Raw genomic sequence first — 21,916 nt, 5'->3', positions numbered from 1 at the left:
GGTGCGGACCTTTCATATCACATCTGTCTCGCTTTATCTTCCTTCTTGTAAATGCTGCAGTTCTGGTGATAGATGTTATTGGAGAACTGTTGTACATACAACTCCCTTATACATTAATGTGGATTTACTGGACGGAGCGGCTGTATATAGTCCACGCAATTCTGCAATTATGTAAATCCAGGTTTAGTCCTTTCTTTTGTGTACTGTAATTTAGTATTTGTGAAAGTTATATTAATTGTACGTATTATATCCATCAGGAAACACTGGACGGTGACTCCAAAGAGGGGCAACACCGAAATATCGCTGACCCCAATACCAGTGAGCCAGGGCTAAAAAGTGATCTGATTGAAGGTAAGCTGATCATCTCCTATTCCTACACACATATTAATATTATGGAGACACCAGAGAATATATCAATTTACTCTTCACCCTCTGTATGAGGCCGGAGACGGCTCCTGGACCTCCTATAGACTATAATGGAGAGGGCTCATGCAATTCTGAAAACCCCTCTGGTTCTATCTTCTGGGATCTTCTCAGCCCCCAAATGCACAAAGAACCTCACAGGGTCCCCATTGAAGTCCTTGTCAAATCCCGAACAATCACACATTTATGGTAGAGTTTATGGTAGAGTATATCTATCTATGAATGTGCCATAATTATATACAGTATGTGCAGAATATCCATATAATTAGTATTATACCATTTACTTGTCTTTCCTTCCTTATATCAATGTGTTATATATTAAGTATTGATATCATCTAATACATGATGTCTCATTATTTTATCAATATATTAGAGACAACTGAGCCGGCAACTGCTGACGGTGGAATACCTGAGATACCAGAGATCCCCGAATCTGCCAGTGTAAGTATCAGAGAAAACATCTGTATATCATCAGACCGCGGGGTATGAATTACACATCACATGTTACACCCCATAAGACAGCGGGTTAACTCTATTCTTAATGTAGATTGGACCTACTGTATTATTATTATTCCTGTCTCCTCTGTGTGATGTCCCCTACCATCCCCTCCAGTACCATGATATATGTGTATGGAGGATATCCCTATAATATAATAGTGTCTGAGGAGCGTCCTGCTTGTATCATGTCCTCTACATCTGCTGCAGTGTAATCAGCGGGGACATAATGTAGAGAAGTTCCTGCATCTGCAGCTTTTATTTTCCTGCAACTTTTATGTCTTATTGTCATTTCTTATTCTTCTAGGCCGTGATCAGATCAATGACCCCTATGAGAAAACCAAGTAAGAGCGACTATACCCAGATCAAAGAGATCAGCAGTGGATCTTATGGGTGAGCTTTAAGTATAATCTACATTTTTCCCAAACTCCATATGATGATGCCTCTGTCTATATGTTCTGCCTTAGGGAAATCCCTGTATATGAGTACACGTCTAAATGTTACTGTTTTCCAAGATCTGTAACATTATTTTTTCATCTGATAGAGCTTTGTAAGGACTTGTTTTTTTGTGTGGCGAGCTGCTGCTGTTATTGATACCACTTTGCACTAGATCTAATCTACATCTAATAATAATAATAATAATAATAATAATTTTATTTATATAGCGCCAACATATTCCGCAGCGCTTTACAACTTATAGAGGGGACTTATACAGACAATAGACATTACAGCATAACAGAAATCACAGTTCAAAACAGATACCAGTAGGAATGAGGGCCCTGCTCGCAAGCTTACAATCTATGAGGAAAAGGGGAGACACGAGAGGTGGATGGTAACAATTGCTTTAGTTATTTGGACCAGCCATAGTGTAAGGCTCGGGTGTTCATGTAAAGCTGCATGAACCAGTTAACTGCCTAAGTATGTAGCAGTACAGACACAGAGGCTATTAACTGCATAAAGTGTATGAGAACATGATGGAGGAACGTGAATATGTTGTTTGTTGTGAATTTGGATTCTGGGCTCCCCCGGTGGCTACTGGTGGAATTGAACTGGTGTTTTCATCTTCTCTGTTCACCTGTTCCCATCAAGATGTGGGAGTCGCTATATAACCTTGCTGCTCTGTTAGTTTCTTGCCGGTCAACAATGTTATCAGAAGCCTCTCTGTGCTTGTTCCTGCTCCTAGACAACTACTAGATAAGTTGGACTCTTGTCCATGTTTGTTTTTGCATTTTTGTTCCAGTTCACAGCTGTAGTTTCGTTACTGTGTCTGGAAAGCTCTTGTGAACAGGAATTGCCACTCTGGTGTTATGAGTTAATGCCAGAGTTTTAAAGTAATTCCTGGATGGTGTTTTGATAGGGTTTTCAGCTGACCATGAAAGTGTCCTTTCTGTCTTCTGCTATGTAGTAAGTGGACCTCAAATTTGCTAAACCTATTTTCATACTACGTTTGTTATTTCATCTTAATTCACCGCCAATACATGTGGGGGGCCTCTGTCTCCTTTCGGGGTATTTCTCTAGAGGTGAGCTAGGACTAATATTTTCCTCTGCTAGCATTATTTAGTCCTCCGGCTGGTGCTGGGCATCTAGAATCAACGTAGGCATGCTACCCGGCCACTGCTAGTTGTGCGTTAGGTTTAGTTCATGGTCAGCTCAGTTCCCATCTTCCAAGAGCTAGTTCCTATATATGCTGATGCTATGTTCTCTTGCCATTGAGAACATGACAGTTTGACCGGCCCACAAAGTGTTAATTGTTTGGGCTGAAGCAGGAGAAAAAGAAGTGTTTAAGGGAATTTTTTTTTTTTTTTCCCCTCAGAGTTTTGCTGCCTAGCCCTTAATTGCTGTCTAGCTGCTTCTTACCTCCTCTTAACCCTTGAATGGCTCTGTGTCCACCTGTTTGTAATGGATCTTCAGAGTGTAACTGCAGGTTTGAATAATCTCGCCACGAAGGTACAAAATTTGCAAGACTTTGTTTGTAATGCACCTGTATCTGAGCCGAGAATTCCTTTGCCGGAATTTTTCTCGGGGAATAGATCTGGGTTTCAGAATTTTCGAAATAATTGCAAATTATTTTTGTCCCTGAAATTTCGCTCTGCCGGAGACCCTGCACAGCAGGTCAGGATTGTGATTTCCTTGCTCCGGGGCGACCCTCAAGACTGGGCTTTTTCATTGACACCAGGGGATCCTGCGTTGCTCAATGTGGATGCGTTTTTTCTGGCCTTGGGGTTGCTTTATGACGAACCTCATTTGGAGCTTCAGGCAGAAAAAACTTTGATGTCCCTATCTCAGGGGCAAGATGAAGCGGAAATTTACTGTCAAAGATTCCGTAAATGGTCTGTGCTTACTCAGTGGAATGAGTGCGCCCTGGCGGCGACTTTCAGAGAGGGTCTCTCTGATGCCATTAAGGATGTTATGGTGGGGTTCCCTGTGCCTGCGGGTCTGAATGAGTCCATGACAATGGCTATTCAGATCGATAGGCGTTTGCGGGAGCGCAAACCAGTGCACCATCTGGCGGTGTCCACTGAGAAGTCGCCAGAGAGTATGCAGTGTGATAGAATTCTGTCCCGAAGCGAGCGGCAGAATTTTAGACGGAAAAATGGGTTGTGTTTCTATTGTGGTGATTCTACTCATGTTATATCAGCATGCTCTAAGCGCACTAAAAAGCTTGATAAATCTGTTTCCATTTGCACCTTACCGTCTAAGTTTATTCTATCTGTGACCTTGATTTGCTCTTTGTCATCTATTACCACGGACGCCTATGTCGACTCTGGCGCCGCTTTGAGTCTTATGGATTGGTCCTTTGCCAAACGCTGTGGGTATGATTTAGAGCCTTTGGAGACTCTTATTCCTCTGAAGGGGATTGACTCCACCCCATTGGCTAATAATAAACCACAATACTGGACACAAGTAACTATGCGTATTAATCCGGATCACCAGGAGATTATTCGCTTTCTGGTGCTGTATAATCTACATGATGATTTGGTGCTAGGATTGCCTTGGCTGCAATCTCACAACCCAGTCCTCGACTGGAGAGCTATGTCTGTGTTGAGCTGGGGATGTAAGGGGGCTCATGGGGATGTACCTGTGGTTTCCATTTCATCATCTATTCCCTCTGAAATTCCTGAGTTCCTGTCTGACTATCGTGACGTCTTTGAAGAATCCAAGCTTGGTTCATTACCTCCGCACCGAGAGTGCGATTGTGCCATAGATTTAATCCCGGGTAGTAAATACCCAAAGGGTCGTTTATTTAATCTGTCTGTGCCTGAACATGCTGCTATGCGAGAATATATAAAGGAGTCCTTGGAAAAGGGACATATTCGTCCATCGTCATCTCCCTTAGGAGCCGGTTTTTTCTTTGTGTCAAAAAAAGACGGCTCTTTGAGACCATGTATCGATTATCGGCTTTTGAATAAAATCACTGTAAAATATCAATACCCATTGCCGTTGCTGACTGATTTGTTTGCTCGCATAAAGGGGGCCAAGTGGTTCTCTAAGATTGACCTTCGTGGGGCGTATAATTTGGTGCGAATCAGGCAGGGGGATGAGTGGAAAACCGCATTTAATACGCCCGAGGGCCACTTTGAGTATTTAGTGATGCCTTTTGGTCTTTCAAATGCTCCGTCAGTTTTCCAGTCCTTTATGCATGATATTTTTCGCGATTATTTGGATAAATTTATGATTGTGTATCTGGATGATATTCTGATTTTTTCGGATGACTGGGACTCTCATGTCCAGCAAGTCAGGAGGGTTTTCCAGGTTTTGCGGTCTAATTCTTTGTGTGTGAAGGGTTCTAAGTGTGTTTTTGGGGTACAGAGGATTTCCTTTTTGGGATATATTTTTTCTCCCTCTTCCATTGAAATGGATCCTGTCAAGGTTCAAGCTATTTGTGATTGGACGCAGCCCTCTTCTCTTAAGAGTCTTCAGAAATTTTTGGGCTTTGCTAACTTTTATCGTCGATTTATTGCTGGTTTTTCGGATATTGCTAAGCCATTGACCGATTTGACTAAGAAGGGTGCTGATGTTGCTGATTGGTCCCCTGATGCTGTGGAGGCCTTTCGGGAGCTTAAGCGCCGTTTTTCCTCTGCCCCTGTGTTGCGTCAGCCTGATGTTGCTCTACCTTTTCAGGTTGAGGTCGACGCTTCTGAGATCGGAGCTGGGGCAGTGTTGTCGCAGAAAAGTTCTGACTGCTCCGTGATGAGGCCTTGTGCCTTCTTTTCCCGTAAATTTTTGCCCGCTGAGCGGAATTATGATGTTGGGAATCGGGAGCTTTTGGCCATGAAGTGGGCTTTTGAGGAGTGGCGCCATTGGCTTGAGGGGGCCAGACATCAGGTGGTGGTATTGACTGACCACAAAAACTTGATTTATCTTGAGACCGCCAGGCGCCTGAATCCTAGACAGGCGCGCTGGTCATTATTTTTCTCTCGGTTTAATTTTGTGGTGTCATACCTACCGGGTTCTAAGAATGTTAAGGCGGATGCCCTTTCTAGGAGTTTTGAGCCTGACTCGCCTGGTAACTCTGAGCCCACAGGTATCCTTAAGGATGGAGTGGTATTGTCAGCCGTTTCTCCAGACCTGCGGCGGGCCTTGCAGGAGTTTCAGGCGGATAGACCGGATCGTTGCCCACCTGATAAACTGTTTGTTCCTGATGATTGGACCAGTAGAGTCATCTCTGAGGTTCATTCTTCTGCGTTGGCAGGTCATCCTGGCATTTTTGGTACCAGGGATTTGGTGGCAAGGTCCTTCTGGTGGCCTTCCCTGTCACGAGATGTGCGAGGCTTTGTGCAGTCTTGTGACGTTTGTGCTCGGGCCAAGCCTTGTTGCTCTCGGGCTAGTGGATTATTGTTGCCCTTGCCCATTCCTAAGAGGCCTTGGACGCACATCTCGATGGATTTTATTTCAGATCTGCCTGTTTCTCAGAAGATGTCTGTCATCTGGGTGGTGTGTGACCGTTTCTCTAAGATGGTCCATTTGGTTCCTCTGCCCAAGTTGCCTTCTTCTTCCGAGTTGGTTCCTCTGTTTTTTCAAAATGTTGTTCGTTTGCATGGTATTCCTGAGAATATCATTTCTGACAGAGGGACCCAATTCGTGTCTAGATTTTGGCGGGCATTCTGTGCTAGGATGGGCATAGATTTATCTTTTTCGTCCGCTTTCCATCCTCAGACGAATGGCCAGACCGAGCGGACTAATCAGACCCTGGAGACATATCTGAGGTGTTTTGTGTCTGCTGACCAGGATGATTGGGTTGCTTTTTTGCCATTGGCAGAGTTCGCTCTCAATAATCGGGCCAGCTCTGCCACTTTGGTGTCCCCGTTTTTCTGTAATTCGGGGTTTCATCCTCGATTTTCCTCTGGTCAGGTGGAATCTTCGGATTGTCCTGGAGTGGATGCTGTGGTGGAGAGATTGCATCAGATCTGGGGGCAGGTGGTGGACAATTTGAGGTTGTCCCAGGAGAAGACTCAGCTTTTTGCCAACCGCCACCGTCGTGTTGGTCCTCGGCTTTGTGTTGGGGATTTGGTGTGGTTGTCTTCTCGTTTTGTCCCTATGAGGGTCTCTTCTCCTAAGTTTAAGCCTCGGTTCATCGGCCCGTATAAGATATTGGAGATTCTTAACCCTGTTTCCTTCCGTTTGGACCTCCCTGCATCCTTCTCTATTCATAACGTTTTTCATCGGTCATTATTGCGCAGGTATGAGGTACCGGTTGTGCCTTCCGTTGAGCCTCCTGCTCCGGTGTTGGTTGAGGGTGAGTTGGAGTACGTTGTGGAGAAAATCTTAGACTCTCGTGTTTCCAGACGGAGACTCCAGTATCTGGTCAAGTGGAAGGGATACGGCCAGGAGGATAATTCTTGGGTGAATGCATCTGATGTTCATGCCTCTGACCTGGTTCGTGCCTTTCATAGGGCCCATCCTGATCGCCCTGGTGGTTCTGGTGAGGGTTCGGTGCCCCCTCCTTGAGGGGGGGGTACTGTTGTGAATTTGGATTCTGGGCTCCCCCGGTGGCTACTGGTGGAATTGAACTGGTGTTTTCATCTTCTCTGTTCACCTGTTCCCATCAAGATGTGGGAGTCGCTATATAACCTTGCTGCTCTGTTAGTTTCTTGCCGGTCAACAATGTTATCAGAAGCCTCTCTGTGCTTGTTCCTGCTCCTAGACAACTACTAGATAAGTTGGACTCTTGTCCATGTTTGTTTTTGCATTTTTGTTCCAGTTCACAGCTGTAGTTTCGTTACTGTGTCTGGAAAGCTCTTGTGAACAGGAATTGCCACTCTGGTGTTATGAGTTAATGCCAGAGTTTTAAAGTAATTCCTGGATGGTGTTTTGATAGGGTTTTCAGCTGACCATGAAAGTGTCCTTTCTGTCTTCTGCTATGTAGTAAGTGGACCTCAAATTTGCTAAACCTATTTTCATACTACGTTTGTTATTTCATCTTAATTCACCGCCAATACATGTGGGGGGCCTCTGTCTCCTTTCGGGGTATTTCTCTAGAGGTGAGCTAGGACTAATATTTTCCTCTGCTAGCATTATTTAGTCCTCCGGCTGGTGCTGGGCATCTAGAATCAACGTAGGCATGCTACCCGGCCACTGCTAGTTGTGCGTTAGGTTTAGTTCATGGTCAGCTCAGTTCCCATCTTCCAAGAGCTAGTTCCTATATATGCTGATGCTATGTTCTCTTGCCATTGAGAACATGACAGTTGTTGTTTTTTTATTAATAGGCCACACAGGGATAATTAGGTTAATGCGTTGAGGCGGTAGGCCAATCTGAACAAATGAGTTTTTAGGGCACGCTTAAAACTGTGGGGATTGGGGATTAATTGTATTAACCTAGGTAGTGCATTCCAAAGAATCGGCGCCGCACGTGTAAAGTCTTGGAGACGGGAGTGGGAGGTTCTGATTATTGAGGATGCTAACCTGAGGTCATTAGCAGAGCGGAGGGCACGGGTAGGTTGGTAGACTGAGACCAGAGAGGAGATGTAGGGTGGTGCTGAGCCATGGAGTGCTTTGTGGATGAGGGTAGTACATCTAGTCACTAGTCCACATCTACCATGTATACTTATGTATAAGCTGAGATTTTCAGCTCATTTTTTTGTGCTGAAAACGCCCCTCTCGGCTTATACACGAGTCAATTGTACCGAACACTGGCGGTGGAGGGGGAGCGGCGTAGCAGCAGGAGCTGGCGGCTGTGGCACAGTGACAGCCGAAGCTGCAGCCGCCGGTTAACAGAAGACATCATTCTCACCCTCCGTCGCTGCCTCTCTGTCCCTGCATCTCCGTTGTCCCGGTGGCTCTCCTCTCCTGTGCTGAGCGGTCGTGTGGAACCACTCATTAAGGTAATGAATATGTACACGCCTCCACTCACATAGGCGGAGCGCATATTCATTACCTTAATGAGCAGTACCACGTGACCGCTCAGCACAAGAGAGGAGAGTTGCCGGTGCCAGGACAATGGAGATGCAGGCGCAAGGAGGGTGAGTAGGACGGGGGGATATGAGCCATGCATACAACCATGGGACAGGGGAGCCGAGCCATGGGAGACAAGGGGAACTGAGCCATGCGGAACCGGGGGAGCCATGCATACAACAGGGGGAGCCACACATACCAGGACAGGACAGGGGGAGCCACATACCAGGACAGGACAGGGGGAGCCACATACCAGGACAGGACAAGGGAAGCCGCATACCAAGATAGGACGAGGGGAGCCCCATAATAGGGGGAGCCACGCATAGCAGGACAGGACAAGGGAAGCCACATACGAGGACAGGACGAGGGGAGCTACATACCAGGACAGGGGGCGTCACATATACCAGCACAGGATTGGGGAGCCACATACCAGGACAGGACAGGGAGCCATGCATAGCAGGACAGGGATGAGGGGACAATGCTTACCCGGCTTACACTCGAGACAATAAACTTACCCAGTTTTCCGTGGCAAAAGTAGGTGCTTCGGCTTATACTCGGCTTGGCTTATACTCGAGTATATACGGTATTTGTCACGATTCAGCTTAGTTATGATGTGATATGAATGAAAACCTCCCATGAGTGATCAGTTATGTAGAGTTATTTTGTGTATTTGCAGACATTGATTTCTAGTGACGGCCATACATCTAGTATTAACTATTAGTGATGAGTGAGTATGCTCGTTACTCGAGATTTCCGAGCATGCTCGGGTGTTCTCTGAATATTTTGGTGTGCTCAGAGATTTAGTTTGTGTCACCGCAGCTGCATGATTTGCGGCTGCTAGTCTGAATACAAGTGGGGATTTCCTAACAAACAGGCATTCCCCATATGTATTCAGGCTGTCTAGCAGCTGCAAATCATGCAGCTGCGGTGACACAAAGTAAATCTCTGAGCATGCCAAAATACTCGGAGAACACCTGAGCATGCTCGAAAATCTCGAGTAACGAGTATGTTCGCTCATCACTATTAACTATTAGTACAGAAGATCTTTTGACATATAGACAGACTGTTAGTAAGAATTCTGTATAAACTATGGATTTTTCTCCTCTACAGGGCCGTCCACTTAGTGCGTCATAAAGACACAAACAAGGTATTCGCCATAAAGAAACAAGCCAGGAGTGACCTGGAACATCCATTCTTTCTTAAAAGGGCCTATCTGGAAAGGGATATCGCAATATTCTCTGATTGTCCCTTTGTTGTCTCCACGTTTTGTTCCTTCCCAACAAAACAACATCTGTGTATGGTCATGGACTTTGAAGCAGGTAAGACCTATCTATTGTATCTATATCCAGCCTATATCTGCTTAAATATATAAAGGTACCAACGTACACTGCTCAAAAAAATAAAGGGAACATTTAAACAACAGAATATACAGTAACTCCAAGTAAATCAAACTTCTGTGAAATCAAACTGTCCACTTAGGAACCAACACTGTTTGACAATCAATTTCACATGCTGTTGTGCAAATGGAATAGACAACAGATGGAAATTATTGACAATTATCAAGACACACTCAATAAAGGACCGGTTCTGCAGGTGGGGACCACAGACCACATCTCAGTACCAATGCTATCTGGCTGATGTTTTGGTCACTTTTGAATGTTGGTTGTGCTTTCACACTAGTGGTAGCATGAGACGGACTCTACAACCCACACAAGTGGCTCAGGTAGTGCAGCTCATCCAGGAAGGCATATCAATGCAAGCTGTGGCAAGAAAGTTTGCTGTGTCTGTCAGCGTAGTGTTCAGAGGCTGGAGGCACTACCAGGAGACAGGCCGGTACACCAGGAGACATGGAGGGGGCCATAGGAGGGCAACAACCCAGCAGCAGGACTGCTACCTTTGCCTTTGTGCAAGGAGGAACAGGAGGAGCACTGCCAGAGCCCTGCAAAATGACCTCCAGCAGGCCACAAATGTGCATGTGTCTGCACAAACAGTTAGAAACTGACTCCATGAGGATGGTCTTAGTGCCCGGCGTCCACAGATGGGGGTGGTGCTCACAGCCCAACACCGTGCAGGACGCTTGACATTTGCCACAGAACACCAGGATTGGCAAATTCACCATTGACGCCCTGTGCTTTTCACAGATGAAAGCAGGTTCACACTAAGCACATGAGACAGACGTGACAGAGTCTGGAGACTGTTGTGAATTCCGTTCTCGGGCTCCCTCCTGTGGTCATGAGTGGTACTGTGTGAGTTTGTTCTTGGGCTCCCTCTGGTGGCCTTTAGCGATATGGCTGGTCTTGGCTGGGCTCAGCTGTTTCATCTCCTGCTAGGCTGGGCCTATTTAACTCACCTGGACCTTTACTTGTCGCCTGCTGTCGGTGTATTCAGTCCTGATCCTGTGCTCTCCTGAATATTCCTTGTGACCAGTCTCCTGCTATGAGAAGCTAAGTTTGCTTGTTCAGTTTCTCATTATTTCCTTGAAAACATTTCTCATTATATTATGAGTTCAGCCCAGCTTGCTTTTATGTGATTTTTTGCTTGCTGGTTAGTTCTGGGGTGCAGAGTGCGCCCCTCACATCGTGAGTCGGTGTGGGGGTTCTTGTATTCTCTGCGTGGTTTACTTTTGATAGTTTTTGTACTGAACGCACAGACACCTATCTATTTTCTGCCTATCTAGTATTAGCGGGCCTCATTTGCTAAACCTGTTTCATCTCTACGTTTGTGTTTTCCCCTTAACTCACCGTTATTATTTGTGGGGGGCTATCTAAAACTTTGGGATATTTCTCTGAGGCAAGTGAGGTCTTTGCTTTCTCTCTAGGGGTAGTCAGTTTCTCAGGCTGTGACGAGACGTCTAGGTTTTCAGGTAACGTTCCACAGCTGCCTTTAGTGTGTTTGGATAGGATCAGGATTGCGGTCAGTATAGCTTCCACATCCCCAGAACTTGTCCTATATATTCAAGGTATATTTGTCAGGTCAGTCTGAGATCCTACCACCAGGATCATAACAGGAGACGCCGTGGAGAGCGATCTGCTGCCTGCAACATCCTTCAGCATGACCGGTTTGGCAGTGGGTCAGTGATGGTGTGGGGTGGTATTTCTCTGGTGGGCCGCACAGCCCTCCATGTGCTCGCCAGAGGTAGCCTGACTGCCATTAGGTACCGAGATGACATCCTCAGACCCCTTGTGAGACTATATGCTGGTGTGGTTGGCCCTGGGTTCTTCCTAATGCAGGACAATGCCAGACCTCATGTGGCTGGAGTGTGTCAGCAGTACCTGCAAGATGAAGGCATTGAAGCTATGGACTGGCCGCCCATTTCCCATACCTGAATCCGATTGAACACATCTGGGACATCATGTCTCACACATCCACCAACGTCACGTGGCACCACAGACTGTCCAGGAGTTGGTGGATGCTTTAGTCCAGGTCTGAGAGGAGAACCCTCAGAGACCATCCGCCGCCTCATTAGGAGCATGTCCAGGCATTGTAGGGAGTTCATACAGGCACGTGGAGGCCACACACACTACTGAACATCATTTCCTTGTCTTGAGGCATTTCCACTGAAATTGGATCAGCCTGTAAGTTCATTTTCCACTTTGATTTTGAGCATCATTCCAACTCCAGACCTCCGTGGGATATTAGTTGTGATTTACGTTGATCATTTTTAGGTTTTATTGTTCTCAACACATTCCACTATGTAATGAAAAAAGATTTACAACTGGAATATTTCATTCAGTGATATCTAGGATGTGGGATGTTAGTGTTTCCTTTATTTTTTTGAGCAGTGTATTTATATTTAATTAATCTAGATGCTCATAAGAGCAGTTTAGGAGGATTACATCTTTCTGACAGATGATAGTTTTCATTACTTCTTATTGCACTTTTTTCTGATGTTGGGGCAACAAAATCACTGCAATTCCATCTGAGTTTATTTGTTTTTTTTATTATTTATTTTGAATGGAGAAAAAGTGATTTTTTTATTTAATTTTCTTTCCCCAAATATTTTTATTATTATTTTATTTTTTAGTCTCCATAAGGGACCTGAACTTGCGATTATATAATCTTATTTACTATGCACTGCAATATGGGTATTGTAGAATATGGTGAACAGCTTAGTCCCCTATGAAGCCAAGCTACACACTGACCACAGAAGTACCATAATGGCAAGGATAGTAGTCTTCCGCAGACACTCAGCAGCCATAGCAAGCCACTGACATGAAATGGGGGTGATGAGAGCATAGAGCACCTCGCCTCCAGGTCACCTGCTGTAAATGTCACTGTCAGAGATTGACAGTGCAATGTAAGAGGTTACCAGCAGGGGCAGATCTGAGCTCTCTTTTTGTATAGGACTACTCTGCAGTATACAGTATATGCTCTACATCACACAGTGTATCTCTATGATTGACTCCCTGCCCCAATGTCTTATTTCTCATTCACACTCATCATGTGCAATTTACATTGTAGCAAACCTTCACATGTCATATTTGCTTTCTGATCTAGGAGGAGACTGTGGTAGGCTCATAAAGTTTTATGGCCGTTTACCCCTCGCCATGGCCCGCATGTACATTGCAGAAACAGTTCTTGCTGTGGAATATCTGCACAGCTATGGTGTGGTTCACCGAGACCTGAAGCCTGAAAAGTAAGTGAATGCAGCAGTATAATAAAGGGAAAGAGTTATAGTTTGGTATACAGTCTATAGGTTATTACTTAGGGTTGACAATATATTTTCTTTCACAGCCTCATGATATCATCAACTGGACATATCAAAGTCACCGATTTTGGGTTTTCAAAACTCGGACTCATGAGACCAACATCAGACATTTACAAGGCTCCAACTATCGACATAACCAGAGAGTTCCTTGATAATGAGGTTAGCTTTACATAAAAAACTTATTCTTTACAGATCTGATCTATTTCTGCTTCTCTGATATTTTCTCACATAGAAAACTTTTCCACTGGCATTATTTGTCACAGCTGTTTTCTTTGATCATCTTCTCATTGTTCTGTTGGTTTCCAGGTGGCTGGCACCTTGCATTATGTAGCCCCAGAAGTCATCATACAGAAGGGCTACGGAAGGCCTATTGACTGGTGGTCAATAGGGATCATCTTATATAAATTTCTTACCGGCCATGTGCCATTTAATGGAAGATGCAAAAATGAAATTTTCAACAGTATCATCACGGGTAAGTAAAATAATCTGAATGCTGTGTGATGCCATAGTAATTTGGTTCAGTTGTTAGGTTCATGCTTTGGTTTAATTACTTGTTGTTTTTTGATATTTTTTTTAAATGATAGTAAATGTAGAGACTTTCTTTTCTGTAATATTTACTTTTTTCATAACAGATGACATCACTTTGAAATTTCCAAAGTTTGGTCTTCATCCCGATGCTAAAAACATCATAACTCAGCTCCTCAGAAAAAATTCAACACATAGACTCGGGACAGGTAATGTATATAGTAATATTATTGATGACTTATAACTCCTCTGTGACCTGACAAATAGGTAATTTCCATGAGGATCAGCACTTAGGTCTCTGCTTTACCTTCTTGTCCATTCCCCATTCTTTATGCCATGACTTTACAGTATATTTTGGCTCTGCTATGTCTTCAGTTTAGAATAACATAAAAAGTACAGTCTTCATAACATTGTCTGGATCACTTTTTTCTTGTCTTCCATTTCCAGGAGGAGCAAATGAAATCAAGAGTCATCCATTCCTGAGTAAGTTAGATTTTGAGAACCTTCAAAATCTGAAGCCACGGTTTAGGCCAAAACTTAAGTCAGAGGAGGACACCTGCTACTTTCACAGTAAGTGGAATGAGACATCATCTGGTTAAAGCTGCCGTTTGTCTTGTCTTTCATTTTATGTGACAATATGTTTCCATCATTATTAGTAATAATATGGTGACTGTCTGTCATTATATTTATAATCTCTGATAATACTTGTACTTTGTAGCTGGCATTAGCAGACCCAGACATACGGATTCTGATGAGGGTGACACAAGTGAAGTTAATGATTGGCCAGAAAGCCTAAAATATGTATCATCTTCTCAAAGACTTTCTAAGGTAAGTAAATGATCAGTAAATCCACAAGCCTATAACTAAAAATAGTATTAAAATACTATATATATATATATATATATATATATATATATATATATATATATATATATATATATATATATTTAATTTGACTCTGTGTATTTTAGCTGTATGCAACCAATACCAGGATGATGAGCAATGAAGATTATGAGCCATCTCCAGATTGCTCTCTAGAGACCAGCACAAAACATTCAGACGTGTGAGTAGATTATTATTATGGGGTATAGTACTGACATATCTTCAGAATACCAAATACAAGATGCATATGACACAATACTAAATCCAGAACCCACCACCCCATGATTGGTCATCACTGTAGGGTCTGGCTTGTGATAACGCTGGTGATAACAACTGATCATTGTGACCAGCCTTTCATTTACAGTTCAATAAAGCCCTTTATTACTAGTAATTCTTCATTCTTGCTGATAGAAGGCAGTCCTGTGCAAGGTATCCCCTCCATTTTATCCAAGTGTCCTAATTGCCCATACAGAAAGAAGTCTTTTTATTTTTAATTGCTTTCACTTGTAATTTATTTATTTTTCTTCTACCAAACAGGCAGAAAGAATCTTCTCCTACTAGAAATGATGGTGATAATCAGGGTTTCACTACTGAAAACAACAAGTCACCCTCTCCCATATTGTCAGGTATGTGCAGGACTATAGGAAATCTTGTTGTCGCCACAACAAAAAGGTGTAATGTAAGGCTGTGTGCCCACGTTACATTTTTTATGCCTTTCTGCCTCGTTTTTTGCCATAAAAAACGCATTCCCATGCAATCCTACAGGAGTCTGCAGTTGCTGTGCCCATGCTGCGGAGTTTCCCGCTGCGGAATCCCATAGCGGTAAAGTCCACAGCATGTTCATTATGTCTGCGGAATCGCGGCGATTCCGCAGCCATAGGATTACATTGAAACGCTCACTTTATGCATGTGGCTATGCCCACCATGCGTAAAGTGAGCGCTTCATGTGCGGATGGTACCCAGGGTGGAGGATAGGAGACTCTCCTGCAGGCCTTGGGAACCATATTCATGTAAAAGTAAGAATTAAAATAAAAAATAGGGATATATTTACCTTCCGATGGCCCCCGGAGTCCTCCCGCCTCTCAGCGGTGCACGTGGCGGCTTCCGTTCCCAGGAATGCATTGCGTGAATCACCTGGGATGACGTCGCGGTCATATGACCGTGACATCACAAAGGTCCTTCGTGCAAAGCATCCCTGGGAACAGAACGTACCGGGAGCACCGCTGAGGAGATCCAGGGCTGTCCGAAGGTGAGATTAACCATATTTTTTATTTTTTTAAATTATTTTTAACATTCTATCTTTTACTATTGATGCTGCATAGGCAGCATCAATAGTAAAAAGTTGGTCACACTTGTCAAGCACTATGCTTGACAAATGTGACCAACCTGTCAATCACTTTTCCAAGCGATGCTTCAAATCGCTTGGAAAACGCAAGCATTCTGCAAGCTAACAATGCTTGCAAAACGCTTGTGTTTTGCGGGAAAATGCATGCGAATTCCCCATGCGTTTTACACGCGGCAAGGAGTTGCGGAAATGCTGCAGACATTTCCGCAGCATTTCTGCAATGTGGGCACATAGCCTCAATGTTACATGAGGGCTCAGAAAATCACTGCTTTTTTGTGCCTTTAAAATAAACAACAATCCAGTATAAAATTCTCACTCTTTTGTGCTGCGCATTAAGGGTATGTGCACACGTTGCAGATTGGCCTGCGGAATTTCCCACACAGAATCTGAATCTCTTGGCAGAAAACACAGGCCAAAATGCTTGTGGATTTCATGCGGAATTGATGCGTATTTCTTGCGAATTACTTGCGGATTTGTTGCGGATTGTCATGCGTTTTCTGAGGTGCGGATTTGCCTTACTCAATGTATAGTGAATGGGTGCAGAAACACTGCATTTTCACACAAAGAATTGACATGCTGTGTAAAAAAAATGCAGCGATTCTGCCCGTTTTTTCCACAGCATGTGCACAGCGTTTTTGTATTTCCCATGGATTAAGATTGTGTGCACAACGCACTGCGGATTTGAGGCAATTCCGGGTGTCCAAAAACGCTGCAGAAACTCATCAAAATCCGCAATGTGTGCACATACCCTTAAGGCCATGTGCACACGTTCACGTTCAGTTTTTTTTCGTGTTTTTTCGCTATAAAAACGTGATAAAAATGCGAAAAAATGCCTCCTATTATTTACAGTGTATTCCGCATTTTTTGTGCAAATGTTGCATTTTTTTCCGCGAAAAAATCGCATCGCGGAGAAAAAAGCAACATGTTCATTAAAAATGCGGAATTGCGGGGATTCCGCACACCTAGGAGTGCATTGATCTGCTTACTTCCCGCACGGGGCTGTGCACACCATGCGGGAAGTAAGCAGATTATATGCGGTTGGTACCCAGGGTGGAGGAGAGGAGACTCTCCTCCACGGACTGGGCACCGTATAATTGGTAAAAAAAAAAGAATTAAAATAAAAAATAGTCATATACTCACCTTCGATGGCCCCTGGAGTGTTCCCACCTCTCACCGCTGCATGCTGCCGCTTCGGTTCCTATAGATGGTGTGGTTCAGGGCCTGCGATGACGTCGCTGTCTTGTGATTGGTCGCGAGACCGGTCATGTGACCGCTCACGTGATCGCGACGTCATCGAAGGTCCTGAACCACACCATCTATAGGAACGGACGCCGCTGAGGATATCGGCTGTCTGCAGAGGGTGAGTATAACCATTTTTTAATTTTTTTTATTATTTTTAAACATTCTATCTTTTACTATTGATGCTGCATAAGCTGCATCTATAGTAAAAAGTTGGTCACACTTGTCAAACACTATGTTTGACAAGTGTGACCAACCTGTCAGTCAGTTTTCCAAGCGATGCTACAGATCGCTTGAAAAACTTTATCATTCTGCAAGCTAATTACGCTTGCAAAATGCTAAAAAAAAACGCGAAAAAAACGGGAAAAAAACGCAAAAAAAAAAATGCGGAATTCTTGCAGAAAATTTCCGGTTTTCTTCAGGAAATTTCTGCAAGAAATCCTGACGTGTGCACATACCCTCAAGGTATAGGGGGCCAGACAGTCTGACCCTATATGTACCCTTAATGTTGCACAGATGTATTAAGTAATGGATTATATGATAACACTGCTGCAACTAATGTCATATTGAAGGGAACCTGTCACCAGATTTTTCCCATATAACCTAAGACCACCACCTTTCAGCTCTGTGTTACAGCATTCTGGAATTTCTGTATATAAGTCTCCAAGCTGCCATGCAAAAAAAAAAAGACATTTTATTATACTCACCGATTGCTCAGTCCGGACTGATGGGCGTCACTGTTCTTGATCTGGAGTCTCCTCTCTTCTTGTGATGCCGTTCTCCTTCTCTGCTTCATGTGGATGATGCGTCCTATGTCATTCACACAGTGTTCCCCCATCATGTTCCTGCACAGGCACACTTCTCTCTGCCCTGCTGAAGGCAGATCAAAATACTGTAGTGAGCATGTGACGGCGCTCTTTGGCCCTTCCCCTTGTATGCACATTGCTTTTTTGTGTGGTTGAAAAAACACTGCAAAAATGATGAAAGAACTGACATGATGCAGATTTCAAAAACACTGCAGTTCTCAGATCCAGCTAGGAAAAAAAGCAAGTGTCGGAATGAGATTTCTGACATAGCTTTTGCTATCACTGCTTATAATTTACATGCAAAAATTCTGCATATGAACATAGCCTTATGGTGCAATGCCAGAATCCCATTACTACAAGGTACAAAATAAAATAGAAAAAAATATATGATTGAATCTTATGACTTAATATGAATCTAATCTTATAGGAGTTTATCATTGACTTGTTTTTCTTACTTTTTTATATAATTTTCCAGTTGAGAAGATAAATAAATCTGCATTAAACCTGGGAGAAGAGAAAAACCCAGAAATAGTAGCAGAGACAGAACCTAGCAGAGGTAAGTGTGGCAATAAGGTCTATGTTGAGTGATGTCGGCGACTGAGAATAATTCACGAGAAGGATATACAGTATTATATGTAGTGAAGAGCAAGTGTGCTCGTTGCTGAAGTTTTCCGAGCATGCTCGGGTGTTCTCCAAGTATTTTGCACATGCTTGTGAAATAAGTTTTAGTCGCCGCAGCTGCATGATTTGCGGCTGCTAGACAGCCTGAGTGGGGATTTCCTAACAAACAGGCAATCCCCACATGTATTCAGGCTGTCTAGCAGCCGCAAATCATGAAGCTGCGGGGACTAAAACTTAATTCACGAGCACGCTCAAAATGCTCGGAAAACACCCGAGCATGCTCGGAAAACTCGGGTAACGAGCACACTCGATCATCACTATATATCAATGGTGGGATTTTCACATCTATGACTAACAATGATTATTGACTTGTTGTTCTTACTTTTTTACATGAATTTCCAGTTGAGACAAAAAATACATCTGCATTAAAACTGGGAGAAGATAAAGACCTAGAAATAGTAGCAGAGACAGAACCTAGCAGAGGTAAGTGTGACAATAAGGTCTATGTTGTCTGATGTCGGTGACTGAGAATGATTCACGAGAAGGATATATTATATGTCAATGGTGGGATTTTCACATCTGTGACTGACAATGATTATTGACTTGTTTTTCTTACTTTTTCATATGAATTTCCAGTTGAGACAACAAACACATCTGCATTAAAACTGGGAGAAGATCAAGACCCAGAAATTGTAGCAGAGACAGAACCTAGCAGAGGTAAGTGTGACAATAAGGTCTCTGTTGTCTGATGTCGGCGACTGAGAATAATTCACGAGGAGGATATATTATATGTTAATGGTGGGATTTTCACATCTGTGACTGACAATGATTTATTGACTTGTTTTTCTTACTTTTTTATATGAATTTCCAGTTGAGACAACAAACACATCTGCATTAAAACTGGGAGAAGAACAAAACCCAGAAATAGTAGCAGAGACAGAACCTATCAGGGGTAAGTATGACAATAAGGTCTATGTTGTCTGATGTCGGCGACTGAGAATAATTCACGAGGAGGATATATTATATGTTAATGGTGGGATTTTCACATCTCTGACTGACAATGATCATTGACTTGTTTTTCTCACTTTTTTACATGAATTTCCAGTTGAGACAAAAAATACATCTGCATTAAATCTGGGAGAAGAGCATAACCCAGAAATAGTCCCAGAGACTGAACCTAGCAGAGGTAAGTGTGACAATAAGGTCTCTGTTGTCTGATATCGGCGACTGAGAATAATTCACGAGGAGGATATATTATATGTAGTGGTAAGCGAGTGTGCTCGTTACTCAAGTTTTCCAAGCATGCTCGGGTGTTCTCCGAGTATTTTGGACATGCTTGGAAATTAAGTTTTAGTCCTTGCAGCTGCGTGATTTGCGACTGCTAGACAGCCTGAATACATGTGGGGATTTCCTAAAAAACAGGCAATCCCCACATGTATTCAGGCTGTCTAGCAGCTGCAAATCATGCAGCTGCGGGGACTAAAATTTAAATTCCGAGCATGCCCAAAATACTCGGAGAACACCCAGGCATGCTTGGAAAACTCGAGTAAGGAGCACACTCGCTCATCACTATATGTCAATGGTGGGATTTTCACATCTATGACTGACAATGATCATTGACTTGTTTTTCTTACTTTTTTACATGAATTTCCAGTTGAGACAAAAAATGTATCTGCATTAATACTGGGAGAAGATCAAGACCCAGAAATAGTCCCAGAGACAGAACCTAGCAGAGGTAAGTGTGACAATAAGGTCTATGTTGTCTGATGTCGGCGACTGAGAAAGGTTCACGAGGAGGATATATTATATGTCAATGGTAGGATTTTCACATCTATGAGTAAGAATGATTATTGACTTATTTTTCTTACCTTTTTACATGAATTTCCAGTTGAGACAAAAAATACATCTGCATTAAAACTGGGAGAAGATCAAGACCCAGAAATAGTAGCAGAGACAGAACCTAGCAGAGGTAAGTGTGACAATAAGGTCTATGTTGTCTGATGTCGGCGACTGAGAATAATTCACAAGAAGGAGATGTTAACTCCCAGTGGTACGATTGCCACATGTATGATGACTGACAATGATCATTGACTTTTTTTTTTTACTTTTTATTTGAATTTTTAGTTAAGAAAAATAAATCTGCAATAAGACTGGTAGAAGAGGAAAGTGTCAAAATAGTAGAAGAGCGAGAACCTAGAAGACGTAAGTGTGATAATTAGGTCTATGTTGTTTGATGTTGGCCAGTGAGAATAATTCATGTAGAGAAGATGTTATCTGTCAGTGGTGGGATTGTCACATGTATGATGACTGACAATGATCCTGTTCCTCTGCATAGATAAGATTTCTCTACTGTCCTGCCACAAGCAGTATCTTCAAATAAAGTGAATGTAACTTACATTAGTTTTATATCTCTTCTCATAGGTTCCATCTTCCGCCGGATTATATCATCCTGCCGGCGTGGATTATCTAGGGCTGCTCGCAGCATCAGAAAAAGATGCATTTTTCCAATCTGTCGTTAGGGCACCATATACATCTAGTGCCCTGAAGAAATACAGCAAGTCCATCATCAAAGCTGTACTTGGGCAGCACGGTGGCTCAGTGGTTAGCACTGTTGCTTTGCAGCACTGGGATCCTGGGTTTAAATGTCACTAAGGAAAACATCTGCAAGGAGTTTGTATGTTCTCCCCGTGTTTGCGTGGGTTTCCTCCGGGTACTCCGGTTTCCTCCCACACTCCAAAGACATACTGATAGGGCATTTTCTGTGGAATATGATGGCATGCAAATACATATAATAAATAATACCTGTGCGGAAAGATTTCTAACATCTACCTGTGGCCTTCTGACCAGCAAAAAGCTTCTGCAGGAGATGAAGGCCGGTTCAAGCACATCACATCATTCTTCCATGCAGTTCCTAATTTAAAAAAGATAAATAAAAATTCAGAATGAATTAATGTTCCTTTGTAATAGAATATTTCTGAAATATATGGCATACCAATACCGTACGTCGCACATGTTTGAAGCACCCTCATGAAGTTTTGTTTTTTCAGTAAACGTGTAAGTACTGTAGTGTGGTGGGGTAATATACTTCCCTACTGCCGTCTTCTCTGGGATCAAGCTCTGTCCGGCTCCTCTTTTGTGTGATGTCGTAGATACATAATTACATACACTGGTTGAGAAAAGAACTAGGTCCATCAAGTTTAACTTTCTCCACCAATTGTACACTTTGTCACTAAATTAAATATAACCCACAATGTTATGTGTATTGAGGAAATCATCCAGCCCTTTTCAAAAGCTGTTGTAGTGTCTGCCATTACTAGTTCTTGTGGTTGGGCATTCCACAGTCTGACTGCTCTAACTGTAAATAGCAGTTTCCTAGTTGGCTGTCGGAATCACCTATCATCGCTCTTCAGACACTTCGGCTCACTCTATGCTCTCGGTGTGGGCCAGAAGTCTCTTCTATAATGCAAACCTATGGGGCCT

The 21,916-nt window shown here is 43.2% G+C and overlaps 1 protein-coding gene across 1 annotated transcript; it reads left to right on the top strand.

The window, feature by feature from the left end:
* The first annotated feature begins 262 nt into the window (after positions 1-262).
* On the top strand, positions 263-21,449 carry LOC143783432 (microtubule-associated serine/threonine-protein kinase 3-like). Its single transcript, XM_077271841.1, has 20 exons — positions 263-351; positions 797-864; positions 1,226-1,311; positions 9,421-9,629; positions 12,808-12,946; positions 13,045-13,177; positions 13,325-13,490; positions 13,651-13,752; positions 13,991-14,113; positions 14,262-14,371; positions 14,515-14,606; positions 14,963-15,051; positions 18,291-18,371; positions 18,839-18,919; positions 19,073-19,153; positions 19,308-19,388; positions 19,542-19,622; positions 20,091-20,171; positions 20,325-20,638; positions 20,858-21,449. Exons 3-19 carry the CDS (start codon positions 1,241-1,243, stop codon positions 20,435-20,437), a joined length of 1,833 nt encoding a protein of 610 aa, XP_077127956.1. The 5' UTR covers positions 263-351; positions 797-864; positions 1,226-1,240; the 3' UTR covers positions 20,438-20,638; positions 20,858-21,449.
* The last annotated feature ends 467 nt before the right edge of the window (positions 21,450-21,916 follow it).

The sequence above is a fragment of the Ranitomeya variabilis genome, chromosome 6, assembly GCF_051348905.1.
Source record: "Ranitomeya variabilis isolate aRanVar5 chromosome 6, aRanVar5.hap1, whole genome shotgun sequence".
In the NCBI taxonomy this organism is placed as follows: domain Eukaryota; kingdom Metazoa; phylum Chordata; class Amphibia; order Anura; family Dendrobatidae; genus Ranitomeya; species Ranitomeya variabilis.
Note: the sequence above shows the minus strand (reverse complement) of the source record. Positions and strands in the feature narration are given on the sequence as shown.

Excerpts from the sequence above, each read along its gene's own strand:
- LOC143783432 (XM_077271841.1), top strand. The coding sequence starts at position 1,241 with ATGACCCCTATGAGAAAACCAAGTAAGAGCGACTATACCCAGATCAAA. Across the intron at positions 18,920-19,072 it reads AGAGACAGAACCTAGCAGAG|TTGAGACAACAAACACATCT; the intron begins GTAAGTGTGACA and ends ATGAATTTCCAG. Across the intron at positions 20,172-20,324 it reads AGAGACAGAACCTAGCAGAG|TTGAGACAAAAAATACATCT; the intron begins GTAAGTGTGACA and ends ATGAATTTCCAG.